At 38.0% G+C, this 13,973-nt stretch overlaps 1 protein-coding gene across 3 annotated transcripts in view; it reads left to right on the top strand.

Moving 5' to 3' along the window:
- DYM (dymeclin) overlaps positions 1–13,973 on the top strand; it is a 214,025-nt gene that overhangs the window by 93,104 nt on the left and 106,948 nt on the right. For all 3 annotated transcript variants that reach the window (XM_062599520.1, XM_062599519.1, XM_062599521.1), the window contains exons 12-13: positions 12,073–12,186; positions 13,781–13,875. In XM_062599520.1, the coding sequence (XP_062455504.1) occupies positions 12,073–12,186; positions 13,781–13,875 (209 nt within the window). The remainder of the gene's footprint in view (positions 1–12,072; positions 12,187–13,780; positions 13,876–13,973) is intronic.

Genomic DNA, 13,973 nt, shown 5'->3' with positions numbered 1-13,973 from the left:
TTGCCTCTTGTAAAGGAGATACTATTTGTATATATATGTTCTTTTTCCTCTTCCCAGTGTTTCCTGTTGCACATTAGCACAATAATAGGCAGGTGTGCTGCCCAAAGATGATGAATGTTTGCCATGGAAGTGATGGGGACAACTTTTTTAATTTCTCTTTGGGAAAAAAAAAAGAAAAAAGAATTTGCTCAACCACTTAGATTCAGCTGAGGGGAGGAGTTTTTAGCTGGAGTTTTATTTTCCAAACTGAATGCTACTTCCTCACTTGGCATCTCTTTTCTGTCTTTCTGCTAGATTAATATCTCTTTTATATTGTCCATATAATATGATTCAAATTTTGACTAGCTTTGGCCCTTGACCATCTGTGCTGGAGAGTACCTTGGATAATTATGTTCTAGTTTCCCAGCTCCTAAAGCTTCCATAATGCAGATGATGTCTGCGCTGATTTTATTTGTTTTTTTGGCTGGGACATGGAAACTCTATTTCAGGATTATGTGCAAGTAATGAAATGTGAAAAGCTGGAAGCAGAATATTTGGGTATATAAACAGAATTATTTTATCAGGTAAAATCCAGACTGGAGCCAGTTTGAGAGGGAATGTGACATTTTTCTGTGGTGACAAATAAGAGGTGTGCAGTATTTAATTTCTGAAATCTCAGATTATTCTGTATAGCTCTATATGTAGAAAGTAAGAAGAGTTGGCATTTAAATGAATATTTTTTAGGAGCACCTTTTAGGAAGAACTCCTACAGTAGGTTTGCAGGTGATTGAAATAACATTTTTCTGAAAACTTCCTTCTGCACCACCTTCATATCTTGAACCTAATTGTGTACTATGTACTACATGAATGTAGTGTGTATATTTGGATCCCATATCACCAAATTATTTAACTTGGATCGTATATTGAACTTGTTGAGGGATATAGCCCACAAGTTCCACTCCTACCTCATAGTCTCTTCCCTCATTTTTCTTCATTCACTTTGAAGGCGGTACACGTGGTCTTTCAACAAATTCCTTGATGGATAAGTAAAAGTGGAAGATTTCCTTAAAATTGTTAATGAGAGTCCAGCTGTGGAATGAAAACATAAATCAAGTTTCCTTGTCCAGTTTGTTCTTGCCTTTGCAGCTCTCCCTGCCAGTGTAGTTGTAGTGCTTTGAGTAATATGGATATTATTGTTCCAATTAAAAAAAAAAAAAAAAAAAAAAGTATTTTGTTCCTCTTACCCTGCGCTGATTTTTCTCAGTTCTGCCTTCATTTCTGTCATTTTCTTCCCATCTTGATCTTTGTTCTGCCTCCTGTTAGCTACTCACAGTGTGTGCCTCGTGAGGACCATCCTTTGGTGGCAGCGTGTGGCCAGGGCTTTGCTAGTTTTGTCCCTCAACTGGATAGAGGGAGGTAGTTGGGAGGCCCTGAGTCTCTAGGCCTGGGGTTGTGAACTACTCCTGTCACCCTGCTGTGGAAAAAGATCCAAAAATGATCTTTGACCATCAACAGCTAAAGGAGCATAATGGCACTTACAGAAGACAGGTTTGGAATACGCTAGTCTTTCTCTCTCCTATTTTCCTTTGTTCCTTAACATTCTTTTATCCTTTTCTCCATTCTTGTATGAGCTGGGCATGTTCCAGGTGTAAGGAGAGAGCATACTTCATGTCGTCCCCCCTCACCGCCCCCCCCCCCCCCCAAAAAAAGGAATCTTTTTAACACCCTTTTTTTTAACCTTTGCTGTGCATTTCCAGTTGAATTTGAAGCCTTTTTCTTATCCCATACTCTAGCCTCAGTGCCACTGGAACAGATTGGCGTGATGAAGGAGGAGAGTAGGTCCTCTTCTTGTGCAAAATTTCAACTTTGTACCTTGAAAGACACTTGAATAAACTACAGCATAGACAACAGGGTCAGTGACTGTGTTATTTCAATAAAATGTGTGATCTGTCCAAAAAGAAAAAGTTGCCTTCGTGATCTGCAACATAGCTGAACCGTACAGAGGGCTGTGAATATCCAAACGCAAAAGTGAGCATTGCATCCTGGCTGGGGAACGCCACCAGCTGGATCTGCTGGTGATGGGATCCTGTGGAGCTAGGATGGGGAAGAAATATAATTACTGTCCCAATTTTTCTTTGAGAGTAAAAGAGATAGAAAATTGTACTGGTATGTGATTTCCCCACACCCATCCTTTTGAACGATCACACGAAGGTGCCCTCATATGAAGGACAGACTTACCTTTTAAACAACACCATATAAAATAAGGAATTAGTCTCATACTTTCTTAAATATTAAGTACGTAACTCCTAGAGACTGAGAGGATGTCATAAGGAGGCACAATATTATGATCAAAGTTGGTAAAACTATATATGTAACTGTGTAAAATGTGGCCATCTAGCATCGGCTGCACAACTATAGTTGAACTCTTCACTACAAGTATTTATCACATTTTAGCAACTGCGGTAGGATTTTTTTTTTCCTCCATCACTTGGCTGAAGTATGAAGAAAAATAAGGATTTGATGTATTTTAAGTCAACCTGTTTTTCTCTCTCTGCTCTGTATCCTGTGTAATGTTCTTATAAGAAGCATGACTGTACAATCCATTTATGGGCTATTTTGCTTTGTGGTATCACACCCACATTTATTTATTGATTTTTTTGATTAATTTTAGTAAGCACAGTTTTGTAAATCTTGTGATTATAGCAACTGGTAAAGAGCTCAGGAAACCACAGAAACTCTTTTTGACTGCTGAAGCGTTTTTGTTTAAAATAAATGTCCTAACTGCCTGGAAAGTATGATCAAAAACATAGGTCCTATTCCTGCAATTGCCTTAATGCAAGATGGCACTGTAACCATGCAGAGCTCGAATTCTTTCACTATTAACAACAACAACAGGGTAAACTAGTCAATGCAAGAGTTCCTTAAATAGACAAATATTGGTGTTTTTTCTTCTTTGATTTATGAAACTTTATTTTAAGAAAAAGAGAGATGAGATCTCAATTTAACTCTATAGTACTTTATGAATTAGTTACTTGTAATACTACTGTAGTAGTAAATGGTTGTAGTAAATGGTGACAGACTATGGAAATCATAATGTTTTTACTTTCATTATGCTAAAAAAAAATAAAAAAAGAAATTTTGACTAAAAAAGAATAGTTGACTAATTCAGGGCATGACAGCAATCAGACCTGGTGGTCTCAGCAGTGGTGACTCAGTAAGATACCCTTTTTGCAAAAGGATTCCTCTTGTATGAGAAGTTGCTTAGCTGCAAGACAAATCTGGAGCTAATCTCCGAGGAGACCTGCAGTAAAACTCCAGATGGCCAATAATATTTTTGAGTAATTAGGCCGGTTACCATGATATGAGGAAGTCTACAGCTGAGTTTCCCTACTTTCTGAATGAAGGAATGGATTTCGATTTACGTTTTTCCAGGGCATTGGGCTTTCTTGAATGAGTTTTGGATGAATCTTGAATAAATATTAAGTGTCTCTTGGGGATGTGGGGATCAAAAGATCTCTTTTTTGCTTTTCCACCCACTTTGGGATAAAGACAAATTGTAAAAACCTGAAGTCTTCTGTGAAACAAAATTCTGTTTTTTGACCCAGGCCCATTTGCAACTAGCAGTGTTACTTTTTGGTCTGTCTCCAATGAGAATAGAAAAACTATCACTTCTTAAGTTATTACAGTTATACATACTTGAATATATTTTGGTGGACTACTTTTCAAATCTAATTTCAATGAATTAACTGTTGTTGGTTATATCACACTTAGTCAATACTTCTGTCAGAACCATTTGCCGTTTCTGGAGTGACATCAGGGCAGGACATGTCTCGTCCATGTTTAAAACTGTCAGCACGTTCTCTGAGCAGCTCTGGTGACTGGATGTTTTGCATTAGGAATTTTCAGTTTGGCAAGTGGTCTTTGTGCTAGTGGATATGTCTTGTTTTGCCGGTGATAATATGACTAAATTTGAACAAATCGTAAATCCCGGGACAAAGAGGAGCAGGCTGTTTCCCTCTGCACAGCAGACGTAGCATGTAGCAGCCCGGCGCCGGGGGTTATTGCGTATTTGCTTCTCGCAGCTCCTGGAGCCAACTGGACTGTTTGCATCCTTCCCTGCCGATGGGCTGAGTGTGTGTCAATTCAGATATGTAGGGACCAGCTGAAACTTGTGCAACTGCTGCTTCCTGCTCCTTTGGGACGGGGCTGCACTCTGAACGGTGACTTGTTACTCCTCGGACAGCATTGATTGGAGCTGCATGATTTGATGCAGGGGAAATGAAGAAAGGAGCATTTAGGAACAGAAATGTCTGATGTGACAAGCATTAGGAGAAAGAGACTGTGGTTAGGAGTGGCTGTTTCCCAAGGAACATGGGATGGATACAAGTGGACAGAGAGAGAAAGAGAAAAAAAAAATGTCAAGAAACAGGTGAGAATTGGGAGTGCTGAGGCAAGAAATGAGAAAAGAGGGAGGATAGGAGCACAGCAACAAAATGCTAGAGAAGGTGAAGTCAGACTGCATTTAGATGAGGAGACTGGAACAGGGAAGGGCAAGTGAGGGAAAGGGAGGCCAGGAAGAGAGCGATCTAAGAAGGAATGGTTCAACTGGTCGAGGAGCGGGGAACGGACTGCAGAGAGTGAGAACGAGGTGGATGAAGGCTTGGACATGACCCAAAGAATTACCAGTGGATGAAAATGATGCAATGGGAGGAGTGGGAGGACTCCAGGTCTTCCTTTAGCCTACGTAACTTGTCCCAGACCAACTCCTGTTGTCCTGTGGGGACAGCCTCTCTGGTGGGGGCATGGACTGGGAGCTGAGACTCCCAAGGTCCTGTGCTCTTCTGCTGTCAGTCTGTAGCAGAGCATGTCTTCCCTTTTTCGGGGCTTATCTGTGCAAGGATGACATGTGCTATCATCACCTTCTCCATTTTTCTCAAGTATGTGCCTTTTTGTGGCAGTTCCAAAGCTAAAGGCTAGGACTGTTTATGAGAGGTTGGGAGGGAGAGAGGTTTGTTTGCTATTTGAAAAACACCTAGGAGATTACAAGCAGAAAAGTTGCGTTTAGAAAGTATTGCATTAGATGCATTGTTATAAATTAATAAGTTGCCATATGCAAAAATTCTGGAGCTGTCAGCTTTGAATTGTTACTGCAATGTCTGCTTTCTGGCAAATACAGTCGTATAGAGTAAGAGCCTGGTTCTAGGTGAATTCCAGCTCCTGAGTAGCAGATCATAATGTAAATAAAGGAACTGGTGTTTCCCAGGATAAGTCTACTTTATCGCAGAGAGGAGGAGGAAAAAAAATGCAATTCTTGGGTATCATTTTAGAGCGTGCTTCTGTAAGTTTTCAATAAGCATCTGGAAATATTTCCTCTATGTAATATTGGCTTGGTTTTACACTGTGCATGATGTCAAAACAAATAATGTTTTTACTACTCATTTTCACAGTTGTATTTTGTTTAAAAATGTTAAATTTTCAGTACTCTAAGCATTCAGAAGTCAGCAACTGAAACATGCAACTGCGACTTACCCCCGTAGTATGTATATACTACCGTTGGTGACTGTTTTACTTAATTATCATATGTGGTTCTTCATATAACAATACATTTTTCTTCTGGAGCTTTCAAGTGTGTGCAGTAGTCAACTTTGGATCCAATTTTTCATGATCAAGGCAGCTCATCTATCCCTTTGTATAAAAACTTCTCGTGAAAACTTATATATTTACCTAGTTACAAATTAGCTCTTGTTAAGAAATCACAGCCTAGTAACTGCACCCTGAGTGTGTATGCTTATTTTAGCACTTTTTAGACTGTGTATGCTTATTTTAGCACTTTAGAACTGTGAAATAATAATAAAAAATTTCTCTTGCAACATCTTCAAGCCAGTCCTTTTGCAGCTGAGACAGGCTAGAATATGCACACTAGCATTTATCGCAGCCATAACTTGCGACAGCTCTTTAACTTACTGTGTCTGATCATAGGTTTCTCCTCAACAGCAACAGGATGTTCAGTGACTTCCCTTTTAGCAGCGTATCTTTTTTGCAGAAATGCTCATATATTTAGCCTGTTAATTACCCAACCGACTTAACTTTTTGACTTTTCAGTTGCCTGCTTCATGAAAATATTGCATGACTCTTTTCCTCTTTTAGGCTATTCCTTGTAATCCTATAGGTTATCAGTCCTGACTAGTTGTCCTTGATTACTAAAACTCCTTCTATGACTTACTTTCATTTTATATCCTCATCAGTTTGTCTTGAAATAACATTAGTGACTTGCTGTGACCAGAAAGTCAACCTTTTTTCTCCTGCCCTTGTAGTCTGCGCTATCTGGAAAACCAACTCTGTAGTGATTTCACATTTCCTATTTGTCCCTCAGGCTTGAGTGTTCCTCCCTTAAATATGTCTTGAGTCTTTCCTTCTTGTTCCAATTTCTTATTTTTCTAGCAAAAGATGCTTACCAGAAATTTTCATGCTTTAGCATGTTAACTGGTGACATTTTTCACCCTCGCCAGCGCTGCAGTACTGTGAAACAATATGATGGAAAATATTTTTCCCAACTATACGTTATAGCCATTTGCTTTGCTTCAGCTCCACTGTGGGAAATTGGAAGGTGCTGACAGAAATTGTCTACTTTTAACCACTACCTCATTCCTTATTTGTTTTTGTGTCCAGCTCTGCCGGTCACAAGAGGTTTTCAAAATTCTGAGTCCTATTCAGTTTTTCTGAGCAGTATTCTCTTAGTTTTCTCCTTCTGGTTTGACAAACCACACTTTCCTCTTTGTAAAGCAAATTTAAAAACATATAAAACTTTTCTTACTGCAAGTCTCAAGCCCTTGTTTCTTGTGCGCCTTTTCTTTGGTGAGCTGCTGTAGATCTTTTGATGACCATTTCACACTTAGCTTTATACCCTGGCTACACTTACGGGGGTTTCTCCATGAGGCAGCCATGGCTTTTAATACTTACCATAGCTTGAAGATTCAGCCTCTGTCAGACAACTAGCAACTAACAGTTTTTTAACCTTTCCAATATGTAGCTTATGACAATGGGTATATATTTTTTTAATCATTATTACCCTTACTTTGTCTCTTCGTATGTGGTGCAGAAGTGATTCTGTGCATCTCTGACTGCATTAGTTGAGCCCCTAAGATGAGTTTCCTGAGCCCACCAAGTATTGTTCAGTGGCTGCATCTTTTTTTCACTTTTTCATTTTAGTCCTCTAGTCTTTGGTGATATTTGGGATGTTGCTCTTGTTCTGTGGGCCTTCGTGCATACTTTTTTCAAAGCATGAATGTGCTGAATGGATGTGAATCCTGTTTTTTTGGAGATTAAGCTGAAAAATACCTAGTCTTTTCAGCATAGGCAAATGCAAAACATGGTTATTTGAAGAAATGCGATCTTCATTGAAATACTCCACGAAAGAACGGCTTCAGGAGGCTTCCGTCCTACTGAAGAAATAAAGTATGAGAGAAAGTCTGGATCATAATTAGAATGTTATTTCAAATGTCTCCTGTACCATGAAAAAGATTCAGGAGACATAGAAGGAGTTACAGTGTGAAGAAGGGTGGGAAGTAAATGGAAGAAATGTGAGTTGTAATTAGCAGAGCTTAGAAGATTGTTGGATAAATGTTTAAAGACAGAACTTGCAAAGCATTGCCTCTGTCTGGAATAAAGTTCATAGCTTTCTTTTTGCACTTGGGTTTTTCTTTAGAATCTATTGACGCTTGAATTTTGCTAAAATGTACATGCAATTATTTCTCGAGTATTTCGCATTGCTTTCAGTGGGATCCTACAGTGCAATGAGGGGAAATAAAAATCTCCCAGAGCTTTGTGTTAAACAAAATAGATTTTGCTAGCAATCCTCAGACCACAAACACTGTGCAAACTTGCCCCAAAGGAGAAATTGCATTAGGACGCTGCTACCTTTAAAAAGGTTATTTCTCTTTTAATTCAGCTGTTTTGAATGTTCCTGACTAATCGCAAATGGTTCTATCATTACTGGAAAGTTTGCTGGGGGATGGACTGTTGGAATATGTTGCTTGGAGTCTTTGTTGTGGTGCTTTCATTTGGCTTTCTGAGGATAGGTCTTGCTTTCCTTCGTGTTTTGGAGCTGGCAAAAATGCTTTTTAAGGGTGTAGGTGGATTGTTCTGCAGAAGGCAGGGAGGACTTTAGCCCAACTGATAATGAAAAGAAACCTTTAAAGCAAAGAGAGCCTGTGATGTTCTTTTTGCTTGAGACTTAAGGGCAGAAGCTGACATACAGCAGCAGAATTACATGTAGGTTTTGTTCTTTTTGACCATTCCAGAGAGTCGGTGACATAAAGCAATTAGGGTCTAGTCTCTTCATCCTCAGCCCTAATGTTACTCCCATTTCTGTGGCATTTGAGGGCTTCTTGGGTCCTCAAAAAAAGCATAATACATAAAATCTTAGATGCGTCACAGGTTGTAGCATGATGGGGCTTCGTGGAAGGTATGCACTGCGTGAGCGCGCGTTGAGCGTACTTCAACAGTGAAGGCCGCTAACTGGACAAGAAATTCAGCAGCGTGTTATAAAATACGTCCATTTTGAAGCAAAAAGCTGCTTTGCTGCAGATCATATTCCAAAGGGTTGTTAAAGAGCGTTCTGCCTCCCAATTACATTAGTGATACTCCAAACACAACTGCAGGAAACATGGGGAAAATTTAGTGCTGCAGCTAATTGATGAAAGAAAAACAAGGATCAGGAAGGTGATTAAAAATCTTCAACACTGTTGAAGTGTTTGTTTTGAAATACAACTTTTAATTTTCTGAAGAAATGTGTTCTCCTTTAAAACAAGTTGTCATCTGCAATGATTTCTGCTCTCCTAATATTCTTATAGGACTCTTATATAGCCTACTCATATTCCACTGCATGAAGACTATCATGGACTCAATAATTCAAAAATTAATAAATTGAAAACTTTGAATTGTGCGTAAAACCTCTCAGGGCGTGCTTTGGGCTTGTTGCTTTTGAGTGGCAGGAGATGATTAGTAACCAACTCTAGTGATAGCAGTTGGTGCTCTGATGGTTAAAGGTTTGTATTTTTTTTTATTTTGTTTTGGTTTTGTTTTTAAATGTAGCATGTGGTTGTGATTATCAGGTTAGGCACTGAATCTGGAGTATACTATTAGACACATCAACTAAAATACTTTGTGCTGGGTAAATTAGTCATTTAACTTCTAATAGAGATGCAGATTGTAAATATGACCTTGTTTTAGAGAGAGAGAGGTTTTATTATGGGGACAGTCTCTGTTAAATCAGGGCTTCTGGCAATTCTATAGTCTTGCTTTCACGAGAGTAACAAAATAAAAAGATATGCTTAAGGGTTGTTAAGTGCAGTACATTAAGCTTCAACTTTGGTTTTTGTTATTAAAGAGTTTGCTTATTAATGTAGAGAGAGTTACTTGTAGACTGAGTCTATCTTTGAATTTTTGGTAGTGGTTCAGAAATCAGTGCAATTTTGATGTCTGTAGATAGTGAAATTGGGATATTTGCGGAAGGTCTGCAGCCGCAGCACGTAATTTAAAAAAGCCTTTGATTTCGCAACTGGAAAACTTAAATACAAATGTAAGTTTTTATTGCGTGGTGCCCCCAAATGACATTAAATGGAAGAACGTGGTAAGCCTAACATGTAAATCTTAAGGGAGAGGAAGTGCTTATGATGATCTGGTGGAGTATTATAAACCAGCAGTGGGATAAAAATAGGCAAAGATGGAAAAGTAGACTGAAAACCAGGGGAAAAAATCCTAGTATTGAGGTTTTTGAGCTCTGAAATAGTTTACCAAGTGGAAACTTGATTGCTTGAGTCATTTAAAACAAGATTGAACAAGAGTTTTGAGTATGGATCCTAAAGAACAGTCCTATTCTGGCAATGTGATGGGAGAACTCGTTTCTTTCCGATTCCAATACAATACAGTGATTCATAATTTCCATAACCATTCTAAAAACAACCCAATTTAGTTTTTGAATGTGTTCAGTGTGTATAAAGCTCTGGGGAAACAAAATCCAGCTTTAATGTCCAATGATACAGGTTTTAGAGTTTCTGTAGTACTTTCTGTTTGTAAGCTCAAGTTTGTCTTCACTTCAGTTGCAAAATATTTTTGCTTTTTTTTTTGTTTCTCATCAAAACATAGTAATCTGCCAATATGTGAACTTAAGGTCTTCAGTCAGCAGCCAGAGGAAGGGCAGACTGGCTGCTCTTTCCACAGGGTTTAGATGGTGGTAGTGGCAAATTGGGGCAGAGGCAAAATGAGGAGGAAAAAGAGTAATCTTTTGTTGTAAGATCTGTGTAATCTGTACAGTATATATTTCCACAGTACTCTTGTGCAGAGATAAATAAAAGTTGGCATAGTATACTGAATTATGAAACTGGCCGGTAGGCACTTCATGTGGCCTAACAATTCTTTATTTCTTAATTAAATATGATTTAAATGTTTGACATTGAAGTTATTCTAATATAAAGTATTTAAGATCTTAAGAAACATTAGAGAGAGAATAGCTGTGTGGAGTGTCTGTGATCTGTGATTGTGTAGAACAGTAAGTATTAATATAATTATTTATTTCGTTAAATATATAACATACAGATTTTTAAATGACATTTAATTCTATGGAAACTGAAAATATGGGGTGACCTTTTAGGATTCCAGTACAGTGCTTTTTTAGTGATTAGCAACCAAGTGATTGCATCATTTAAAGCATGACTTTCAATTTCTGTTGAGAAGTAAACACCTGAGTATCAGTCAAACTGAGTAACTCTCTTCCATTTCCATTACTGAGAAGAGTGGGTGTTTTGCACCTTTAACAAGTGAATCCAGAGCTCTACATTCCTGTTGTTTGTACATTTTTCCAGGTTAGCTCATGCCCACATCTTAAATGAATGTGTGAGCACAACCAATTTTCTTGTTCTCAGCTGTGGAGTCATTTGCTCTTTGGCAATGTTGAATTCCAGTGGAAGATTCCTGTATTGCCAAAGAGAGGGGTGCTACGGTGTAACGCTTCTTATCAACAGATGCCTGAGCGTTGGGTCTGGAGCTTGCCACCAGTAGTGTTGACTTTGCAACATTTAGGGTTACGTTCTTTGAGAACACTGTGCAGATAGCATCTCGTGGATTATCTGGCTTTGGGGAGCTGTACAAGGCTTTAGATTCTGAAAGCATCTTTAATTGCTATTCTTTAAAAATATTCTGGAATTTCACCAAATAAATATATGAAAGATCTATATAAATGTATAGAGTTGAACCTCTTCATCTCAGACAAGTAGTAAATAGTGTAAAACCAGCAGCAGCTTGCAGTAGTTTGCAATATTCCTTTTTTCTTTGTCTTCTGCAAGTCATTCAGAGTTACTACTTATTCATCCCCTCTCTTACAGAAGGTAGGGGCTTTGCTAAGTGGGCCATTGGTCAGTGGGAGGAAGTGGAAATCCTGAAGGCAAAAATAATGAAAATTGAATGACAAGAAGCCTTTTTACTCATCAAAGAAGGGGTGGGAAGAAGGGCTATAATCAGAAGATGATGTTTTCATGTGACTTCTTGAGAGAAGAGGTTAATTAATGACATTTCACTGAAATGTGCCTCATATATTAATGAAAAAAATGGTAGTGTGATAGCTTTGCCTGAAATAGTCCTTGATAGCAAATTCTTGTTTTTACCCCCCACTCATCGGCTGGGCGTCCTTTGGCGTGCATGTGCTGGCTGCTTGGTCGGAGCTTGCACATGCTGCCTCTTGCCCAGCTTGACATAAGGGAAAACAAGAAGGAATTGGAAACACTGTGCAGGTGGCTAGCGCGGGCCTGGAGACTTTCTGACATGTGAAGGATAAGATCAGGAAGAATATAAGAGAACAGTGGCATAGAGTATTAGAAATTGTGAAATAGCTTGTTTTAATCATCTTTCTAGGCTTACATGTGTAAAAGAACTCGATGAGATCTATCAGATGATGATATTGCAAAGTCATTTCTGTTTATTTTTAGCTTTACAATGCCATTGGTATTGTAAAGGCATGTGAGAATCCAGACAATTTACTGGGTTCTTATTCAGGGTAGACTTAAGTACTGAAGAACCTTCTATTCTTTTTTTTTTCAGATATTGAAAAATATCACTTGGTATGCTGAACGTGTTTTAACAGAGATCTCACTTGGGAGTCTTCTGATACTGGTCGTGATAAGAACCATCCAGTACAACATGACACGGACAAGGGTAAGGAATTAATTTAACACTTATGTACATACTGTTGAAGTTAGAAATCCGCACAACAAATTCAATTTCAAACAGGATATGAGATTTTTCTCGCTTTTGCTGCAACCAGTAGACATCTGAAGCTATAGAAGGGAGGGAAGATCAGCCATATTAACTAATCACAATAGTAAGTGCTTCTGAACTTGTAACACAATTTCTGCATTATCATTCAATTCGTCAGATAAAATTCTCTAAAATCCATAGTCTAAGTACAAAACTAGAGATGTAATTCTTGAAAGAAACAGAGTTCAGATGAGAAGAAAAAATACCACGTAAAGGCTTGCAGATTTGTTTTGTTTTGTTTTTTTTAAACTTGTATGAAGTTACTCAGAAGTGGAAATTTCAGCTGTTGTTAGATTTTTTTTTTTCTTTTCAGTGAAATAGTACAGTGATTAGATAAGACCTTTTTGAGTTCTGCCAAAGAACTTAAAACTGCTTCAACTTCATAACCTAATAGATTTTTTTTTTTTGTGAATTTTTGAAGTGTACGATTCTAAACCTTATATCAAACATGTAACAATGGTATCAGGCACTTTAAAATACTTTTAACAATAACAATTAATACTTTTTACATAAAAATGATGCAAAAATTGATCAAATATGTTTTGATTGAAGAACATAAGCATTTAACATTTATGATGGTACCAGCTAGAAGAAAAGATTTTTGGCATATATTTATAGAATTTTGAATTTGTTATGCTCAGGTATAAATGTGTATTTTAGATCTGCTTAGAGAGAAGAAATCCTTTACTTGTAGAAATAATTAAACATTGATGCATAGTGACTGGTCACACCCCTGATGAAGTAAAGTCTGGAAATCACATAGCTGTTTCTTGCAACAGCTGAATGTACAGTAGGAAACCCTGTTGTTTTTAGTGTTATCACAATAAGTCAGTACGACGATTTAAGATTAATTCTTTTTTCCCTTTTGAGCAGTAGTCCCATCCATGTTTACTTGTCCATGACCAAGATTAGTTGATACTGAAGACTCCCATATGGCTATGACTTCTGAAGTTTGTTGTGTCTGTGAAAAACCTTCGCTTTGATAGTGTCGTCACTCATATGCCTGTCTGGTCAAATGGTGTCAGAGCTGCTAACAAGGAGAGCAGAACTCTGGAGTATCATAGAGTAATAGCTCTGGGGAGGTGGGATGCTGAGACTGTTTAGAAGGAATTTTTAGGAGGATCAAGAGCAGATCATTTAGGATAAGATTGTAAAAGGCAGGGTAGGAAAATGTCTTTCAGTATTTGTTACAACCATGATGTTGTAAATCAACATTGCTAAAGATATAAGGGCACACACACATACATATGTACGTGCATGCCTGCTGCACACACACTAAAATCTGTATGAAATCACTCCTATAAGCCTTATAGAAAATGTTTTTAGAACATTCCCAAGTATGCAATCAGCAGTTCTGTTATACCTCTTTGACCGCTTCCTATAAGGCAACAGATACTTATCAGTCTTTTGAGTGGTTTCTTTTAGCAGGTATCACTGTATATAAACAGGAGCGTTTGATATGATTTTCTCCTCCCTATTTTTTTCCCAACAGGACAAGTACCTCCACACAAATTGTCTGGCAGCCTTAGCAAATATGTCGGCACAGTTTCGCTCACTTCATCAATATGCTGCTCAGAGGATCATCAGGTAAATAAAAGACGTCTGAAACAGAGCTCTATTTAAACTCATTTTTCTTTGCTGAAAGTCAGGAGTAGATGAGCTTGAATTTTATATGCCTTAATAGA

The sequence above is a fragment of the Rhea pennata genome, chromosome Z (genome assembly GCF_028389875.1).
Source record: "Rhea pennata isolate bPtePen1 chromosome Z, bPtePen1.pri, whole genome shotgun sequence".
Taxonomy (NCBI): Eukaryota; Metazoa; Chordata; class Aves; order Rheiformes; family Rheidae; genus Rhea; species Rhea pennata.
This window is presented reverse-complemented; position numbering and strand designations above follow the sequence as displayed.